General features: G+C 40.1%; 1 protein-coding gene across 2 annotated transcripts; it reads right to left on the bottom strand.

Moving 5' to 3' along the window:
- Positions 1 to 14,995: 14,995 nt before the first annotated feature.
- On the bottom strand, positions 14,996 to 21,299 carry armc1 (armadillo repeat containing 1). 2 transcript variants are annotated; one of them, XM_062441765.1, is made up of 7 exons: positions 21,082 to 21,299; positions 20,077 to 20,288; positions 19,258 to 19,349; positions 17,542 to 17,734; positions 16,899 to 17,015; positions 16,007 to 16,081; positions 14,996 to 15,407 (listed from the first exon to the last, which is right to left on the bottom strand). In XM_062441765.1, exons 2-7 carry the CDS (start codon positions 20,236 to 20,238, stop codon positions 15,216 to 15,218), a joined length of 831 nt encoding a protein of 276 aa, XP_062297749.1. In that variant the 5' UTR covers positions 20,239 to 20,288; positions 21,082 to 21,299; the 3' UTR covers positions 14,996 to 15,215. The 2 variants fall into 2 exon arrangements, with proteins under 2 accessions (XP_062297749.1, XP_062297750.1); XM_062441766.1 differs by having other exon boundaries at positions 20,077 to 20,285.
- Positions 21,300 to 21,490: the final 191 nt, after the last annotated feature.

Raw genomic sequence — 21,490 nt, 5'->3', positions numbered from 1 at the left:
TGTTCTCCTGTACAGTAGGACTTCAAACTGCACTAAATATGTCACTTTTGAAGACATTTTTCCTTTTTTTTTTTTTTTGGTAAAACTCAAACACTTCCAGTCGCCTCCTGTCACATTTCATAGCCTTTAATGAGACACAATTACATCCATTTCTTGAGACCATTTGTGAATAACGCAATCAGGTGGGCAGGATGGGCTCCGTTGAAGGATCAGGGGGCCTCTTGGTGGTAGAAAAGAGGGGAGCCATGTGTTCAGACCCCTCCTGCCTCGCAGCCTGTTTTCTGTGGTTCCTCTCAGCAGGTTGCCACTCCATGCCAGGCAGTGTGATGGGCATTGAAAGAACTGAGAGGGATGAAGCAGCCAGACGGGCATCTCCACTGACAGTGATATTGGTGTAAGATAAGATAAGATGTATTTATTGTGTAGTAGTGGACAGGAAGGTATTGAAAAAATAGTGCCGAATTTTTGATCATTTTTACTGCATGTTGCTTCATGTTTTATTTGTTTAGAGATTCAAAAAACACAACAGGAAAAGAGTCCATTTGTGGCCACTATAAGCTCATTATTCTCTACCCATAGTGCAGTGATGTAGTGATGTAGGGCATGAAGCAGGGTGACTATGAGCTCAATGGATGATCCTTGTGCTCTGCGTAATAATGGACATCCATCCCAGAGTGAGGATGCCTAGCTTAATGGAGCTCAGACTGGGGATACTGTGCAATGTTCAGGCCCATTTCCTTTTGACTCACATTCCACTGGGGTGGCATGACCCCAATGAGACGCCTGCTTTCCCCAGGTGGCAGTGAGCGATGCTCCTCCACAGTGTCAGGGCAGGGGAGCGAGGAGACCCTTCTTTGCCCATTGGGTTGGGCTGAGAAAAAACAGACGCCCACACAGAATCACACATCTCTTACGCATACATACACTCGGTTGCATCCTTTTCACCCTCAGGGTCTGCAGGCCACTTTCAAGAAAATTTTGACATGAGCAATTATTGAGGGTTAGGGAGTGACAGGTTTATTCCAGGTTTCAACAGGCGTAGGGAGGAGAAGTGGGCTGACAATCGTCTGGAATTACCACTTGGGTTGAGGCAGTGTTGCTGGACTAAGTGAGCTGCATGTCTGCCTGCCTCTCTTCTTCCCCCTCAGGGCTTTTTAGACGAGCGCTCTGCCTCTCCCTGGATGTTTACACATCATTAAGGTTCCCCTGTCTCATCTCTGCCCTGTCCTTTAAAAGAACAGGGCTCTTGTAGGTCTGAGGTGGAAGAAAAGACAGTTTCTGGTCAAGCGTGAAAGAAAGAAAGCAGTGCTGCAGAGGAGGCCTCAGAATCGTACACACAGTGAGAAAACACTTCAGTTCATGTCAAGAGGAGATGCTTGTGTAATGTTATTGTGAGTTTTGGATTTGATTTGGACTTGATGCTCAGACTTTTAAGCAATCCTCTTTTTCAAAAACATTTTTATGCAATAGTAACACACAAGATAAACTTCTTATTGCATCAGCGTATCATATATATTTTTGTCAAATGTGCATATTAGAGAAAATCTACTTCCAATTATTATTATTTTTAAAGTAAAGCAATCAGTGATTGTTTGCATGCTCGCAGTGTTAACAGAGCTTTAAAAAGAACTTTAAATCTGACTTCTAAAAAGAAAAAAGCAGGAGCAGGAAAGTCTGGTGTGTGGCAGACACGTTAGACAACACTGGTAATGAAGCATTGGCAGAAAGTGATAATTATTTTAATTAATGATAATGGTTTTAATGATTCAACATTTTGGCTAATTGATTATGATTGATTGCACATTACTAAACAAGGAAAGTGAATCAGGGAGGTAATCAGGGAGATGACAGCACAGGTCAACACTACAGCGTGACGGAACATACACTACACATGCTAATCAGACCCGGAGAGATGGAGAGAGGGAGAGGCAGAGGGAGGAAGACGGGCAGATGGAGGGAGGGATGAAGAGTAAAAAAAAAGAGAGAATAGGAAGGAATGTAGAAAGAGACAATAAAGACAGAATAGACTGTAAAGATGAAAAAGACAAAGAAAGAGTGGATTGTTTGTTAAGGCAGAACTGGGAGAAAACAGAGGGAAAAGAGAGGAAGAAATATGACAGAACTCATCTGGCTCATGAGTTTGTGTATGACGAAAATATGCAAATGTAAGATGACTTTCAGCAAATAGCTCACTTTTTATTCAGAAAACTGTTTTGTTTGTTGTGAATACGGGATGATATTTTAACAGAGCAATCACACTGACTGAAGTCAGCACAGGATTTTTTCATCACTGTAAAGATTCACCATTATCAAAAAGGTTTTTTTAAATACAGTTTCTTTTGTATTTGAAGATGTTTTCCTATAATCTAACTATTTTTTTAACATGCATAATATACCATGAGTGCATAGTTACATTCAGGTACATCACCATTAGTTAACCTATGGAAACAGACAGGTTTAATGATCTCCCTAAAGACAAAAGAGTGATATTGAAATCCATTTCAATTTTTTATTAAGATTATTTAGGGGCTACATTTATTATTAAAAAACCCTTATTTCTGACAAGATCTTCTGCAAGATTGATTTTTTCTGTGACAGATGTTAGTTGTTGAGCTTTGGACAGTAGATGAAGTTGATTTATTGTAATTTTATGTTATATGTAAGACATTACGTTGATGTTTGTCAAATGTAATGTAACGAAATAAATAATTTCCTCTGTTCACCTGGATCTAACTTCTGATTTGCAACTTTTGTGTTGGTAAAATCGACAGTGTAAATACACAGGATGAGAAATGACATTAAAGAGTCCTCAGGGTGCATTCGATGCATGAACAAGTGCATATTTCCTTGTCTAATAGGAATCAGTGACACTAGTGTCTCTTCACAGCTACCTGTAGTGTGTTTGTGTCAGGGAGGAGGCATTGCAGTTCCTGCATCCTCATCAAGCCATACAGGATCACCTTGTGACCCAGCGAGTGATTAACCTTTAAGTAGGGAATTCCTCCCCTCTTCCTCCATGTCCTTGTCACACTTCTCTCCATCATGCAAACACTTGTCAGAAGGATATTTTAGCTTCCCAGAGTCCCTCACTTCACCTCTATCATCAGTTGCTATTGTCTAAGCTGCCGGCCCAACCCCACCCCAGGAGCCCATGACATGCAAATCGGTCCCCTTGATTTCACTTTGGCGAGATGGTGAGTGGAGTGGTGAAGTGTCCTGCCCTCTGCCATCTATCCCCCCTACCCGCTCCCCTCCACATCCCCCTCCTTTCTCTGCCCTCCCCACCTCAGTCTCCTGCTCTTACCCTCTGGATGAGGCGCTCCTCAGAGTGGATAGACTGGGTTTGAGTTTAATTAATGAAATGTATGATAATGTGATTTCTTTAATAGAATGACATAGTCTAATGGTGTTGTGTGATTATGATTAATATAGTACTTTGGTGGGAGAGAACATCAGCCAAGGGCTAAATGAGGACCTTCTCTCTCCAGTTCCAGTCCTGGACACTTCTCAGCTCTGCATTGGACCTCTGTACAGAGCCTGTGTCTGTCTCTTAGCTTAGATAGTAACTGCTGAATTTACTGAACATGTGCATTACTTTGCCTCTATGTCTATGCTTACACCTAAGAAATACTGTAAATATGAAGCTACAGCCAGCAGCCAGTTAGCTTAGCTTAGCAAAGACTGGAAATATAGGGGGAAAAATAGCTTGACTCTTTTCAAAGCTAACACAATCATTGTCACTGTGAGGTTGCCAGACGACAAGACGACAGAAACTCACTGCACCCAGTAATGAATTAGCCCAGCACCCCTGTTGAGGTGTATATTACAAATCACTTTCCTGATTCAAATCGTCTTCAATTCAAAAATTCTGAGTCATTGACTACGTAGTTAAATTTGCAATGTTTTCAAATTCAGTACATGCGTCAGTAAGTGAACATATACCGCCCACAAAGTTTGGCACTGATTCTGTCTTCAATTCAGTGGTACGTTTGGTACGTTGCTAACACTGTTTATAAGATTAATAGCTCGGCAGCCACCAACGCGTTTGTAACAGTGTTATCACAGTATGGTTGTTTCTCAGTTTGGTTTTCTTTTAATAAGCTTTTAACAAAGAAATAACATGCTGTGTATCACATTTGAGTCACTAGTGAGGGGAGCACCACTGCTAAAAGCTACTGATGCATTCACTGACAATGGTAATTCAGTGTAATCAGTTCAGTTTGAACATTCAGCGTACTGAAGACCTCTAAATCATAAAACCACAATTTTGTTATCAGTTTTCTGTATTTTCCAAAATGTTCCGTGCATCATAGCTGACAATTTTCTAAATTTTTCTTATTGTCAACAAATTTCATCAACAATGAATTAATCCTAATTACAAGTCTTGTTAGTGTATCCACATCCTGATATATCTTATTTCTCTGCGCTGTAGATCTCCACTGTTTTCCAAAAACTATTAAAAACACATCAATGAGCCACGCCGTTGCACTAGGTGACAACTTTATTCTCTACAAAGAGTATGGACTTATAACAGTGATCATGTTTTCAACCTCCAGAGAGTAGTCCTATGTAAGGCAAACACCACTGCACATGTGGATTTACATTTACATTTACAGAACTACGCATCACAACCTCTTGTCTCTGTACTATATTGTACATTGTACAACTAAGAACTTGTCTATCATCAGTTCATTGTTGGTTTGGCTCTGCATGTGAAATTTGGCGATGTTAAGAAAAATATAGGAAATTGCCAACCTTGTCCTTTAAATTATGAATGTTGTTTCTCCACCTTGTTAATAAATGTTGCCAATATTTACTCTCTTTATGAAATTACAATGACTAGATCCACCTCCAAAAGCGAAATGGTCTTGTTTCCTTTATTGCTTTGTGAACTATAATGTGGATCTCATATAAACATGCAGAAGATTGATGTCTTAAAGAGATCACTCATGCTTCTATATATCTTCCAGTTGTAATGATCCCATGGGTCAAAGGTTGCTATTTTCTCTTTCAGATGTAGACTGTAGTGAAGTGGCAGTCAAGCATGAATCATATTATCCTTGAAGAGATTAATGTAGCTGACTGAATGAAGAGGGTAATGATGTGAACAAAGGCCACTTATTTTCCCTTTGTAATGGGAGTAACCACTTTGATTTTCTGTGAGGTGTTTTCTTCATTTCCCAAATATTTGGCCTGATTTTTACCATATGGCCGCAAAACTTCTCATCACAGCCAGTTCTGTGTTGAAGCGTGAAATGTCAAAACCCATTAAAAATTAAGGTTTTGCGCTCCAGAAACGACATCTCTGGTAGTCATCTGAAGGTGATGAATCAAGGTAGATTCTTCTCCTTCAGATGCTTTAAAGAAACAAAGCCTTCCATCATATCCAACTGTCTGAAGGTTGCTTGAAGGACACAAGTGAGGCCGTCGTCTGGAGAAACAGGAGGTTTGAGGGAAGTGCTTCTCCACAACCGTTTGTCACTCTGATATCTGGTAAATGTGATAATTAATACTGTAATTTAACTAAACCCACTCTGCGAGGTCTGTAATTAAAACTGATGTACCTACTTAGCACACCAAGCATCACAGGTGGGCACAAATTAATCTGCAAATAGAGCTAAATTGCCTGTGCTTAGCGTTTTCGTCAACGTCACTCACTTTGGGGGGAAATATCTGTAATTAATTCTGATATAACAAAGTCATAAATTTGAGGTTAAACGCAGCCTTGACAACAGACGCGATGACAGCAAGAGACCTCATCTAGCTGTCCCAGATGGGATCCAAGACTCTGCTTTTTCCCAAGAACTTGGCTGAGACTTCCTCTGACAACTGTTTGCTGTGAAGACAAGAGGAAATATTCAAAGATAGACTCTTCTTTTTCTCGCATTCCCTCTCTCGCTCATTCCTTTTTCAATTTTGAGTTAATCGAAATGAACTGGAGTGAAATCCGACTTCCAGGCTACAGAACGGAAAATGAAATGATTAGTTCTGGATGGGAGCCAAATGAATTAATGCATTTTGATTTTTGACTTGCAATGAAATGAAGCTGCAGCCGCACAACGGTTTACAAGCTTGACTAGTCTGAGGTTGTTGGGTTTTTTTTTTTGCTCTTCTCTATCATTTCTGTGCTACTTCACATTCAAAAATAACAGTTTACTATAAGTTTTGTGTATTCAGCTTGCTCTTTCAGTAACTGTAGCTTACAAAGTCTGATGTAGCGCATGCAGTGTGATAAACATCAGCTTTTTCTTCTGTCAGTGGGAAATTGTTTCCAAAATGCATTTAAATCATAAAAAACTATAGTATATTTAATCATCAACAGAATTTATTGTAACAACCTTTTTTTGCAACATAACCTGTGACTTTAGACCGTTCCCTGTATAGAAAATTGACCCAAATCATCAATAATTACAAAATTGTCACATAACATTAAATATAGATAGATAGATAGATAGATAGATAGATAGATAGATAGATAGATAGATAGATAGATAGATAGATAGATAGATAGATAGATAGATAGATAGATAGATAGATAGATAGATAGATAGATAGATAGATAGATAGATAGATAGATAGATAGATAGATAGATAGATATGTATATTTATTTGTCCTTATGGAAGAGGTGTACTGAAAGTAAGCAGTCCAAAAATTAAAGGCGCCTGCTATTAATGCATAATATTGTTCATTGTTCTCCCCTGAGTTTTTGTCACACACAGCACAAGCTGGCATGCTTTTGTTGAGTAAAAATAGTAGATTAAACCAAACGACAGTCAAATCACAGAAATAATCACATATTTATGAATATTTAATATGGTCATGGCAAATAAGGCAAGTAATTAGGAGTTTCCATAAATTAGCAAATTGTTATTTTATGTTAATGAGAGAGCTTCAGCTTCTTTTCCTCATGAATAATTTATGAATCAACAACAAAAAACTGAAAAAAAAGTTTTAGCAGGGAACGAATGAGGAAGTTGTGTTGATCAGACATGTGCACAACACACAAACACAACACACAGCTTTTCTCCAGTTCCTGTTGTTTTGCTCAATTTGTTGCGTGATATTTAGTGGGCTGAAGACTGCGGTTGAATTTACAATGCAGCCAGGTGTGGCGTTGTTTTGGAAGGAGCGATGATGTGACACTAACATCACAAGGAGACGCTGCTAATGCCTGTTCATGTCCACCGCTAAAGGTGGACAACAAATAGATCCTGAAAGGTAGACAGACAAAATAATGTGGATTATCAGCTGTCAAATGTTAGAAAAATGTCATGAGTTTGGAATTATAGTGGAAGGAAATATGAGGATGAGCGTACAGTGAGGACCCCGGCTCATTGGAGACCTGGGAGGGGGTCTCACTAAAGGGGTTAATATGAAGGGGAGGAGTGGGTGGTGCAGGAAGGGCAGTGAGTCAGAAAACAAGAGCAAAACAAATCTGTGATCTGGAACTCGGAGAGCAGCCACTCAGGAGGGATTAATGAGAAGTAGGAGGCTGTGAAATTATGTGGCCTTTGAGTGGGGAGAATGGCCCTAGCAGAGCATGGCCCTGAAATGAGGTGAGACAAACTTCACCTGATCCACAATTAACAGCATCATGCGGATGGGTGACACGGGGTCACAGCAGGGAAGGAGGAGGGTGGGAGAAAAAAAAATCACAATTCACTTTGTGGCAAATTATCACCCCCTCCAAAAAGGGCAGCCATCAGAAACTGGAGCTCAATGAGGGGAGGAGAGGATTTTACACACCTGTCTTTTTAAAAAGACAGCGACAGGGATGAGAGCAAAAGCTTGTTAGAAAGATTTACGCTTAATAAGGACAGACAGTAGCTGGAGATGAAGACAATTAACGGTATGGAAAAGCATAAATAAAGAGTGAAAGAGTGAGAGACAGAGGAGGAAAATGGGGTAGAGCTGATTGCACACGGGGGTGAGGAGCAATAACAGGAGCACAAATGATTAAGTGGTGTTAGGGACTAGGAACACTTGTTTGCAAGGACAATCTTTGTGTGCTTTTGTTGTCTGCTGGCCGCCTTTATCTTTGTGTAATTCTCCGTCTGATGAAATGTGTTTAAAGAGATGAATTGGGATCGGAGGAGCCGTCCTGACATGATTATGAGGGATTCATCTGCAGCCATCTGCCACCGTTATGAAAAGGGGGGGGTGAGGTGGGGCGTGGGGGGTGAGGGAGAGATAGAGAGAGAAAGGGAGAGAGATGGAGGGAGGAAGGGAGGGAGGGAAATACAGACCTTCTGTTCAGCAGCCCTGCCACAAACCCACCACTACACAGGCCTCTGGCCTACAGTTTAACATAAAGTCTTGCTTTGCCCCAGTATGTGAAAGTGAGCTTCGGGTCCAGTTAAAGAAGCAGAAGTGGGTCGCAAAACTTTTGCACTTGTAATTGTTTAACATGCTTTAAAGACCAATAGAAAGAATCTTAACAGCAGAAAAGATTACTTTAATGCTATCTGCTGAGACACAATAGCTCAGATGCAATTCAGCTACTATAAAATCAAATATAGTTTTTTTTTTGGAATAATTTCCAGGTATCACTGGTGGTATTATATTCCGGCTTGGAAAAGGCACCTATACAGACTACATCATATTCACACACCAGTTGGAGAAGAGGGCACAGCAGATGGGTCCATTGCTCATCACAACGTCCACTTGTTCTAACGGGGAAAGCGGGGGACTCAGACAGCATGTCTTAAGTTGTGTAATAGGCTTTTAGTGTCACAAATGAAAGTCACACATTCATTTTTCACATTTATTTCTCTCCTTTTTTCTTTTTTTTTTTGGAATGAACGATTATTTTTCACACTGCTCAGCATCACTCTGGGTAAAAATGTAAGGAAATTGTATAACATAAACCAACATGGTCTCCCCAAGAAAAAATTAGAGAGAAACTTTGGCATTAACATTTTAAAGTGCAGGTTTGGGTTGAATTTTAAATTGTCCTTCACTGACACCTGTCATCTTTTTATGATAACTTTACTCCATGTGTGGAAAAATCAACCAAGTATCTCCTGCGTTTTTTAACAAAGCACCTACTTCATTCTTGCCCACTATAAGACTGAGCCATCACTTCATATCACAGGTCAATGTTACGGTGCTTAATTATGTGCCGGCTGCTTGGGGCTCCTAATAACCTGTCACAGAGGGGAATTTGAATGTCACACCATATTGTTGGGCCCTAATGGCGGCAGGCAGATCCACTGATGAGCCGTTTTGGGACAATTACAGTGGATATTCAAATCACAGGTCCGGGTGTGTGCTGAACTGTACCGCACATAACCTGACAGAGGTTGACCAACGTGCACGCACACACCTGTTGTCTCCTGACCCTGCAATGCACCTCTCTCTTGACACATAAAGAAGATGCCTCCCCCCGCTACTGCTGAAACAGTTTAACTGTAGCCTGATCGCTTTTATTATCCGCCTAATCCAGATATCAGCGATTTCATCAAGCCGGGAAGATATGCATATCATGAATTATTTTGACACTGGGACCTTTTAATTTTCGCCGGCAATATTTCATCCCACCAATCAGTGCCTGGAGTGGTTGTCGCCGGGCGGACGTGGCGGTGTCAGAGGACAAGACTCCCCCCAGCGGATCCAAATCATTCGGGGGACAATAATGAGCTATGGCCACAATTATGAGCTGACTGTGTGTGCATGCATCTCATCAAGGCCCCCATGCAAGCTGCTGCAGGAGGAGGAGCACGCACAGAGATATGCAAGAACTATAAACATCTGAAATATACATTTGTACAAGAAATTAGATCACTTCATAATGCAAACCAAAGTTTATTTTTTCGCATTCTCACAAGATAGTGATGCTGATGGATTTAATTCATGAATACCAGTTGTGGAAACTCAGTTACTGCACCTTACTTGAGCAGGTCTACTTCCCTTTAATGCAGAACTATTTTCAGAGGCAAATATTCTCTTTATGAGTTACTTTACAAACAATTGGTTCACAAAAGTTATGAATAAAACATATCATCTTATAAAATACAGGACATTATTATAGATACACTGTACTGTACTACTCAGTAGCATGGAGAAATAGTTCAAATTAGGGCCAACGTGACCAGATACATTTTAACACTTCATAATAATAATAATAATAATAATAATAATAATAATAATAATAATAATAACAATAATAATAATAACAATAATAATAATGATGATGATGATGATGATAATGATGCAATAATAATTAACATATTGTCATATATTTAAACTGATAGGTGCCTTTCTGCATAATTACATAGGTCATTAAAAAACTTCAAGTATTCAGAGCTGTACTTGAAATTGATTATATTTTTGTTATGGATCTGTGACATTTATTTAAGGATCTATCTGTATCTGTGAGGTTATAATAACTTTATTCATGGTAAGCAGACCATGTTATTGCCTTTTAGCACTTAGCTCAGCATTTAAACCATGTGAACAGTATACAGTAATCTCCTGTTGTATTGCTCCAATTAAGACACACTTTTTGAGTTACCGGGTTATTATAAATCAATTTGACTGGTTTGATTTTTTTGATCTACCAACTTATTGCAGATCTGATTATCGAAACCATTAATAACAAAAAATAATTGCAGACTTGATGGCTTATTTGAAATGAAATAACTGCACTTGCTACCAAATAAAAAAGATTAAAAATTAGGCAATGGGATTTTTCCCTTGTAAATCACAATGGGTTTTATAACTGATCTATGAAGAAGTAGTCATAGATTCATTAGGCAGTTATAAAACCTTTAGTTTCATATTTATAAAGATTACCTCATTAGAAAGAAAACCACATTGTTTAACAACAAGCTCCATATGAAATCACACTTCTGTATTGTATTTCTGCATCAGGACTCCATGTCTGCCTGTGATATGTGGACTGTGTAACTTAATACTTTGTGCCTTTTATGACAGGCCAAGCAGTTCAAAAATACGTGATTTTTAACACGTCTTCGCCCATCCCTGTAGAGCAGGTATTACGTGAGCAAATTGGATGCTCAAACAGTCAGTCTGTGACCTTCCTTCATCCTGGATGTTGACCCCAGTATAAAGAGAGACATTACATCTCGTTACACAACAACACGGCCCCGGCGCTTCGCTCCAGATAAAGAAAAATGTCTCAATTAAATCTTCACCGGGGGCCCCCCGCAGAAGAGTTATCGCTGCCCCGGTAGCGCTGATCGCTACACTCACACATCCTCAAAAGTTATTTGACATAAATTGCCAGAGTCACATCATTTCCTGCCACACTCTGAGCGGGATTTACGGCTGATCCCATTGACTGGGAGCTGAACCTCCAATAAAATTCCTCAAGAGCCCATGGGGCACATGAGACGCACCTATCTCCCCTCCATCAGCTCCCTCTCACCCCCCCTGCACGCAGATTAACCATGCAAATACGCACAGGTGGGAGGGTGATATCGACAACACATTTATACGCGCATTTAGGCAACAGGGCTGATATGGCCATGGGGAACAAGACCTGTGCACAAGGCAGTCTGATTGTGTTTTATCTGATGGGGGGATGAGAAAGGAAGAAAGAGGATGTGGTTTATCCAAAGAACTCAAGGTGGAATGAGTGAAATTATGTGTTTCTCCAATTTGAAAATGAGGGGTGAGTGCCACTTTATGTTCTCTGGAGGATATCCCCTTATGTGCAGAAACCTCTGAGAGGAGCAATATCCCTATATGGCAGCATATGTACCCTTGAAGAAAATCATTTAAAACAGAGAATTGCTTTTTACATTAGTGCTCAGGCATTGTGTGCTATATTAATTTCTAAAAACAACCTTATGGCTGCACGAATCCCCTTAGGTCTGCATGGCAAATGTCTGCACATGCAGATATTAGAGGCTGAGGTGAACAAAGCATGTTAATGGTCGCACTGTGTTAATGGTGATGATGATTCTTACTCAGGCTCAAACCAACCACATGGAAATGCAGTTTCAGCGAGGTTCTCCATTACATTAACAATCTGAGGTCATCTGATTACAAACAAGTGTTTTCATCACATTTTTCTGGAATATACTCTGCACTTCACAGCTTCTCATTTTTCCTTTTTTTCAGGCTTGCTGTCTCTCTCTAGTGGTGATATGTGAGAAATCGGATTTGAGCAGAGATTTGAAACTTAACTTTTAAGCCACATAGATGAGAACTCCTTAAAGTGCTCAGGAAAAAATAGAAATCTTAATATCTGTACTAGAATTCCATGACGACTCACGGAGAGCTAATAATAAATGGTCCATGAGGTGAGTTATTCCCTCTGAAGAGATTGCTCTTACATGCTTGCTATCTACGAAATTCTACTGAACAAATTATCCATTTCACTTCTATCTGTGCATAGAATGTATAGTATACATTGTATACTGTTGTATTGAGTATATAGTACACTTAAAACACCATATTTGACCTTTTGTTGCAACTTATTTTTAAAGTCTGATGTGTGCACTGTAAAATATTCGAACTGTCTTTTCTGTTTTCTGTTTGCAGAACTTAAGTGTAAAATAGTGGTTTATAAAATTATTTAAAAATGTCCTCAACAGATCAAACATTGTGAATAAACATGCTCTCTAGTTGCCTTCTATCCAGATGATGCAACAGCAGAGTGAAGGCCTCCTCTCCAGCTTGGCACAGTGTCTCATTGGAGGCTCAGCAGCATCAGCAGTGGCTCCAGGGCCTCCAGCTGGGGCTGGCTGCCGCCTCTGCCTGCCTACCAGCACCAAGACTGGGGGAGGTGGTGGGCCGGCCACAGGATTGCCCTGGGGCTCCTCACTTATGCACCAGTACAGAAAACTGGATTTCCCATCTCTCTCTGTGTAAGAATGGTTGCTGCATTGAGCAGTTTGATTTGACAAAGTGATGATCATGAAGGTATGACACCATTTTATCATTTTCAGTTAAACCAACCGCAACATATTCTGCTGAAAATAAAAAACACAAGACAAATTTAGATTTTAGGTTTATCATCATTTGCATTAACAGTATGGGAATCTACAGTTTTTAGATCTGCATTACATTATAATACATTTGATGATAGATGACGTCTATACACATGAAGTTACATTGTAGAGGACTTGATTTGATGTTCTCTGTCAGCCTTACAGATGTAGTAAATCTAACAGGAGGGAATTTACACTTTGATCATTACATGACAGGTCTAATAAACATGTTCAAGTATTTTTGCTTTGCAGTATGAACTGAGATATCGCTATTGTTAAAATGAAATTACATGAAGCAACCTGGAGATTAACTGTGTGCAAATTAAGATGCTTAAATTTAATACTGATAATGACTTAACTAATACCTTTTATTCAAAATTATGATATTGAAGGCTGCTGCTGAACTATAATCACTAATGCAAAAAATATTATTGCTTTTCCAAGAGACTAGCCACCATAAACACAGGTTATTCAGGTCATTCTTTGCCAGTTTGACCTCAACCAACTGTGACATTGCTGCACCATCAAAACAATAAAAGCCGCCTAGTCAGCACTGGATATAATAATTGTTAATGACACACACAATTCAGAGGAGATAATGATTAAACCTGGTGTGAGTCACAGGGTAGTAGGAGCTTTCGTATTTAAAAAAAAAAAAAAAAAGACTCACTAGAAGTGTTAGCATTAGCAGCTACAACCTCTTCTCCCATTTTTGTGACTTTAAATTCAAATCAGTATTACAAAAAAAAGAACAAGTTTCCTTCACATGTGCGATTGTTGGGAATCAGGCACCATTTACAAAATGTACATAACCATACCATTGTTACAGTATACCGCTACTGCTCATATGACAGCATTAGTGAGTCCTCTGTGTGCATGTGTGAGCGTGCACCAACATGATCTTTACATTAAGGACACTGCCGGCTAAACGGAAATATTGAACTTAACAGGTGGGGCTACAAAACTGCAAGAATGTCAGTGGAATTCCAGGTAACATGTTAAAGTAAGTACAAGCAGGCATCTACCAGGTTTGTCTTCACCATGCTGAACTAAACCTACAGAAGACCATAGTGTGGATGTGAGAAAGAGGGCTGAAAACAGAGGTAGCCTAAAGTCTGTGCAATGAACACAAAGGAGCCATCGGTCGATTCGTCGCCGCTACAGAACTCACGTTTGATTTTTTTTTTCCTGCATTATAGCATCATCATCACAGGAGTCCTGCTTTGTGACAGAAAACACTAAACGCAGTAAGGGGTGGTGTATTAATCAGCCAACTAGCTAATCAGTACACAACAAAAACAGTCCTATGATCCTGCGTGTAAGCCAGTGGCTGAATATGGCTGCAGCCTCTTGCTGGTGTCTAGTTCACTAATTCTACTGAAGAGACGTCCCTCAGCGAGCTAAAAGCTAGAGAAGGCCGCCTGCTTCTAAGGGCCACCTGGGAAGCACAAATGTTACATCTGACGTGCTCTGAGCTCTCAAATTATTTGAATGAAGTTACAATGATGAATAAATAATAATTACAGTGAAATGTCAAAAAGGCACACACAATAACCAAAGATCTAGGCATCAGGCAAGATTGGCACAAAAGACCCAAAGCATGCTAAAAAAAACACAAAAAAAACAGTGGAGGGAAGAAAAAAAAAAAGCTTAATTGGGAAATCGAAGAAAGAAAGATATGAAAAACTACACTGGTGTGTAGTTAAAGGACAATGGTTGGGAATAGACACCAACAGAAAAGCAACCAAAAAGCATGCACACAAAAAAAAAAACTCCCAATTTTCAACATGTAAAAATCAACCTCAACTATTAAATATGCCTGCCACGTGTAAACTCTGTCAACGCAGCCACACACATTACCAGAATGCTATTTGGTTTCATCTAATTTAAAGTCCTCTGGTGATGTTTTGTGAGACACATATGCAGCTAGTATATAGTTGTGCACATACAGCCTGCAGTGGAATTTCTAGATATATATATATATATATATATATATATATATATATATATATATATATATATATACACACAGGAGTTAAAGTTATTGCAGATTCCACTTGGCAGTCCAGCACTTGTCGCACACACTTGCGTGGCCGGACTCTGTGTGCTTTGCAGAGGGGAGTCTAGACTAGTGTAGGGCCATGAGACAGGGCTTAGTCCGGGACTAGGCTGAGAGATGCTGAAACGCTGCAGCTTGGATGGTTACTTTAGGGGGAAAAAATAAACAGGGGGCAGAGAATGAGCACAGGAAGTGGTCACCAGTAAAAAGAGCGTGTCAGGAAGTTGGCGGCTGTGTTGAGCCAGCCCATGCCGTCAGTAATGGAGCCTACGCGCGTGACGGCCTTATCCTGCTCCTCGGACGGACTCTCCTCCTCAGGCAGGTAGTCTGGGATGTCTGTGTTCTCCTCCACCAGCACTTCCGAGCCCTCCTGGAATGGCAGAATCAACTGCACAAAAGACAGAAAATAAATATAAGTAAAATTTAAACAAAATAGAATATAAATTGTTTTTCATGACCATGAAGCATAAAAATGTACCCAAAGAAACTAAATTGAAAGATTAACATAAAGCACAGCCCTCAACAGAGCTAAATATATTGAGTATGCCCAAGTGTGATCTTGAGTGTGAGTCAGGTCTGCCCCCTGTTGGCCATGTAATATATCACTACTATTTGTAGTGATTAGAAACAAAACATTAGCAGTGTTACATTTTGTTAAAAGGCAAAATTGTACGCATTTCAGTCAATTATAGGGTTTAGATACATGCTTATACATAAAAAGAAAAAAAAAAAAAAAAAAAGGTGCATCTGGGACCGGTCACGTGTTTGTCAAAAAGCAACTTGCCTATAGGCTGAGGCAGAGATGTGACTAGCTAATCATGTCAGTGTGAATAAGTATCAGCCACAGGCAGGGGGGGTACACTCCCAGAGATACACACAACATACAGCAAGCACACTTACTTATCAACTGACTCACTCAAGGTAAAAAAATTTTCTTTTTTAAAAAGAGTCTACTGTACAGCAGTTACAGGTAAACAATACTATTACCTCTCCTCCATCCTCTGTCTTCACCACCTGCTGGGCTTTCATTACTTTGGTGGAGTTGATTGCTGTGCCCAACGCCTGTAAGAGAGAGAGAACCATTTTTGTTCGTATTTGTGATAACATATCTGTCTTCATCTACTTTTAAGATATTGCATTTTAAAGTCAAACACTGCTGTTATAAGTATGAGTGTAGCAGCAGCATGACAAAGATGTTCCATATATAAATTGAAAATATATAGGTCAGGTTTTCTGTATCTGACAATTTTGCTAAGAAATGATGCACTTGGTATTGTGATCAATATCAAAATTATGCCCTGCACATCAAACTAAGGCTGCAACTAACAATTATATTGTCACTGTTGATTAATCTTTCAGTTATCAATCAAGTAGCTGTTTGGTCTATAAAATGTCTGAAAAGGATTTTGACTTCCTGGAATGACTTCCTGAAGTTTCTCTTTTGTCCTCCACAAACCAAAGATACTGAATTTACTATCATAGAAGACTGTAAATCTGGAATCACAAAATTAGGATACTTTTTCTTTAAAATGTTCTCAAAAACATCATGAAAATATTTGGCAATTCATTTTTTATTGATTGACTCATCGCTTAATCAACTAATTGCAGCTCTACATCAAACCACTTTGATCACTTTACTTGGCAACTGTACATTGTAATTCATTTTGACAAACAAGGGTATTTCATTAATCATGACAATTTCTAGCCAGTTTTAATACTACTGGACTCATGACCAGTCGACAGGTTACAATCAAGCGGCTTTAAAAGATGCAGTCGCTGTGGAACAAGTGCAGGTTCAAAGATGTTTGAAAGTTAAGCTAAAATATTTTTTTCCTCAAGTTCCTGGATGGTTTTCTGTGTCCGGACGCAGAACACTTACTTCAGCTTTGAGGTCAGAGCGGATCCTGACAACACATCTCTTGACGGCCATCTGGAAGGTGAAGCTGATGACCCCTCGGAGCTTTAACAAGGCCTCCTCACAGAGGCTCCTCCGAGTCTGACAAAAGAAAAGATGAAAGGTACGATTAAATGGGCCAAACAGCAGTTTAAAGCTACACAATGAACCACAAATTTATTAGGCAGAATATGGACAAAAGAAATATATACTATTTTGCATGTAATAGCTACAAACAACATTACACTGAGAAATACAGTTTACATATCTATGACTCCAGCTGCCAAAGTCTTGTGTTCCTGCTGAAGTGATACGGATGCAGCCCACCAGAGGCCGTCTGTCTGCTGTAATGTAATCTGGCTAGGTGCAAGCTTCCTGCAGAGCAGCATTCAGGTTCAATCTCAACGTCCTGCTGTTCAATGGCTGACATTTACAACCCGACCCCTCCACCCTCCTATCCTGCACCAGACAGACGCCTCTAAGATGCACTGACAACACTGTGATGATGACAGCAGCAAACATGATGCGCCAAAAAGAGATTTTTGTAAATCATCAGATGTGAACATGACAGATGCGCTCTAACCACATATACTGCCTTTATTCCTGTATGCACGTTGTCAACACTTACAGAGTCATCTAGTCCATCGATATGCAGCACCACCGTTTTGGCCCTTTTGTTGTTGGAGCCCAGGAAGAACTGGGCTTTACGTCGGCAGGAGGCAGCATCTGCCTCAGCCTGTGCGGCCTCGTCTTTACCGGCTGCCTGCAAAATTTCGTAGATCTCAGAGGCCAAGAGTTTGGTTTCTCCGGGGGACGTACTCCTTTGGTAACAGAGTAAGAATCAGAGTCAGAAAGAGAAAATCGTGAAAGAAAAAAATTTAGATATTGTGTTGTTTAATTTGCTAAACGTGGTTTATACACATATATTAATGCTGAAATTAATTGTTGTTTTGATGTGATGCAAGTTTAAGAATAACTCAATTTAATTGTGTACAAAACAAAAAGGCTGCCATCTTCCCACATGACCTACCAAAAAAATGTTAATTAAGCTTTTTCTGTGCATTAGTTTTTTCTGCTCTCCTAGCTTAAAAAAAAAAAAAAAAAAACCAGAGCAGAGCAGAGCAAAATACTTTGGTGGACAGCAGCAGCTTTCATTGAAGAATCCACATGAGGTCAGTTGCAGTTGTATTGCCATAGCTGATATTTTGTGAGGGATCCTGGGATATCCCTGCAGGCTATACTGCTTTATATGTCACCAAGTCATCACTCCTTCTATAGTAACCACATATGACATCAGCTGTCTGGCACTGCTGCCCTCTGAGAGCCCCCTCCCTTCAGCACTGTGCAACACATTCCTACCTCAGCTTTATGGAGGCCTGTCTGCAAGCCAAACATTATCTTTTATTTATTCATCTCAAGTCCTATCTTCTCGAGCTTCATATTTTAAAATCGGAATAAGAATAGCACCTTTATAGTGCAACTATGCTAGACGCCCCCCCTCAGCCATGTGTTGCCACTCTGTCCAGCTATGATTGACCTCCACCCAAAGTCAGACTGACTGGACTGTGAGCAGGGAGAGCTGCTGCTGTTACTGCAGGGCTCCTCTTGATGCCACCCCTGACTAGCTGAAGTGACTGGCCTACTCCAGGGTGAGCGAGAGCTTCGCCGCAGGTTGTGGAGGGAGGGGGGATAAAATCATGCAACCTACAGTCAGCCACTTGAACATAGGTCTATTCCTGTCTGGGTGCTAATGATAAACAGCAGTCATTTAGCAAAACTGACACAGACCCTCTGGTAGCTCTAGCTAGCACCTCCTCAAACCAGACCTGCCTCTGACACTAAATGAGTGACCAGATGATCGATGTTCATCCTGTTCTTTTAGGAGGCCCGAAATAAAGTTGAGTCCAATGCTTCCACAAAAGTCTACAACGACTAATACACTTAAAACCAGCAATAAACAGAGAGCCACAAAGACATGTGCAAAATGAGCAACCTCTGCAAAATAACCCGCTAACTTTGCATCATAACGAACAAATGCAAGCCTACATCAGTTAAAACGTGCAAGTGGAATCATCAAAAAATTGCAGAGAGGTGGCAGGATGCATTAAAATCTATGACATGCAGAAACAGCAATTTAACTGTTTACGATTCTAATTCAACTTTAATCACATTCATCCTGACAAAAGGACCTCATCCTGCCTGGAAAATTTGCAGACTGGCACATATTGTCCGTGCAAAACAAAAGAAATCCTAGCTTACGGTTTTAGGTAGAGAAGTGCACAGTGAGCAAGTGTGTGTGTGTGTGTCTGTATGTGTGTGTGATGTTGTGGTGACAGTGACTTGCTTCTGCACGACATTCTGCAAACTCAGCATCATGCCCAGCTCGCCCTTCATCTTCTCCCTGTTGGCTCGACATTCTGCCAGGTAGCGCACGGCCTGCAAAGACAAGGGCAACCGTTATCTATACACCAGCTAAAAGGCTGACAGACCCTTGTGATATTATGAGAGAGAGAGAGAGAGAGAGAGAGAGAGAGAGAGAGAGAGAGAGAGAAAGAGAGAGAGAGAGAGCTGTTCAAATGGGTGCGCGTGTTCACTGGTAAAATATTACATAACCAATATAAATACACGCGCACTGCCCCCGTGTTTACACTTCACGGGTTACCGTCAAGGAGCCACTATTATGTAAAGGCACTTAAATGTGTACTCACAAATACAAGTCATGCACAGCACAAAAAGGGTGATGGTGTTGGTGGAAGAGGGGAGAGGTTGCTATAACAAGACTTAGTATTGTGTTTACACCACAAAACAGACAGCAGATGTCACCATCGTACAGTGTGTTTAATGTGTTGCTGTTTTATTGCCACCACATGCTTGCTTGTGGCCTTTAGACGGTCACTGAGACCTGCTCTGACACTGCAGGACAGCAGGAGGGGACAAATATACAACATGAACAGAAAACAAATATTTACAGAACCAGTAGAGATCTCTACTGATTATTAAGCAATGAAAATTAATCTAAGCTGTTGTAGATATTTCCGTTTGAAGGTTCTGTATAATCCAATCAAATCTTGCATTTTAATTCTATAACTGTCTACTTGTAATATTATCTGTGGTGTTTTAAGCCAACATATTAGGAAAATATAAATAGATGGATGCTGCTTACCAAAAGTGCAGAGTAGACGACCTGTGGGTTGGGGTGGTCCAGAAAAAGGATGAGACCTGGCAAGCAGCCTTGATCTTCTACTATGGCTCTTCGGTTCAGGGGATCCGCAGCAAGATCTCGCAGCTGGTTCACTACAGTCAGTGCATCCACCTCTGCACTCATGGTGCCTCTTGTCTTGATGCCACGCACATCAAACCAACCTCTTCACTCTACTGAAAAATAAATGAAGAGGTATATGAAGGAGTTTACATTGTGCAAGTCAGGGATGCAATGTGTGCTTTTTATATCTGTAGTTTTGTTTGTGTAATATTAATATCTGAAAATAGTGAGTACCCAACACAATTTCTCAAAACTCATGGTGAGTCTCTTTTTTTGTCAATTTTGCAACACAATTAATCAAAAAGCATAAAATCCTCACACTTGAGAGGCTGAAACCAGCAAATGTTTGGCCATTTTTCTTAAATGACCTGACCAATTAATAATTTTCTGTGGATCAGCTAAATGCTTAAATTAACTAATCTTTGCAGAACTATTACAAATACATTTTATTTATGTAAAGATAAGTTTCAAAAGCTATTGTTACTAACTTGATGCAAAAAGCAGCTGGATTCACTGAATATCCAACTTTTACAACATAACCCATTCTCATAATCCATGTTTAACATATTTGATGGCGTGTCTGCAGTATTAAATAAAATGTGGAGCTGTGTTATTGATTAGACTGATAAGTGGCTACTGTTAGGTGACTTAGTACACTGGCATGCTTTGATAAGACTAGTTATCACGTGAAAGCAGCTTAGCATGCACCGGTAGGTACATGTTAAGTCATCCGATGTAATGTCATGATTTACTGTGAACAAATCCTTAGACTGTTTTCATTACACTCGCTCGTTTTTGCCAAAGACACTTTCTACGACCCCCAACCTCACCTCAAATCACGCCCTGCGCTACAGAGGCGAATCAGCAGCTAGGCTAGGCTAATGTTACTCCACAATTACAGCTTACCTTTCCGTCAGTATTCAAGTTAAATCATGAGACAACCTCGGGTAACTTCAGCTACAACAGATGCGAAAAACGACGAAGTGACAGACGGCTTCGTCCCGGTACCACTTATTAAAAACAACCTTTACAAAATAATGTCACTAACGCTAGGCCTGCGCCTCTTTATTTTACTATGCTCCGTTTAGCTAGCAGCTGTGCACACTGTTTGGGTTTTTGTGGCACATCAATGGGGTGCAGCTGTTTTGAGACTGAGGACGTGCCAGTTTTCCCATTTAATGGATCCTATCGTTTTTTAAACGGGACACAGCCCCGCCGGGAAACACAGGGATATGTAACGAACACTCACATGGATGCTAGCATATGATTGGATAATATAATTTGATCGACTGATATACTATCCAATCATGATACT

The sequence above is a fragment of the Scomber scombrus genome, chromosome 20, assembly GCF_963691925.1.
Source record: "Scomber scombrus chromosome 20, fScoSco1.1, whole genome shotgun sequence".
Taxonomy (NCBI): domain Eukaryota; kingdom Metazoa; phylum Chordata; class Actinopteri; order Scombriformes; family Scombridae; genus Scomber; species Scomber scombrus.
This window is presented reverse-complemented; position numbering and strand designations above follow the sequence as displayed.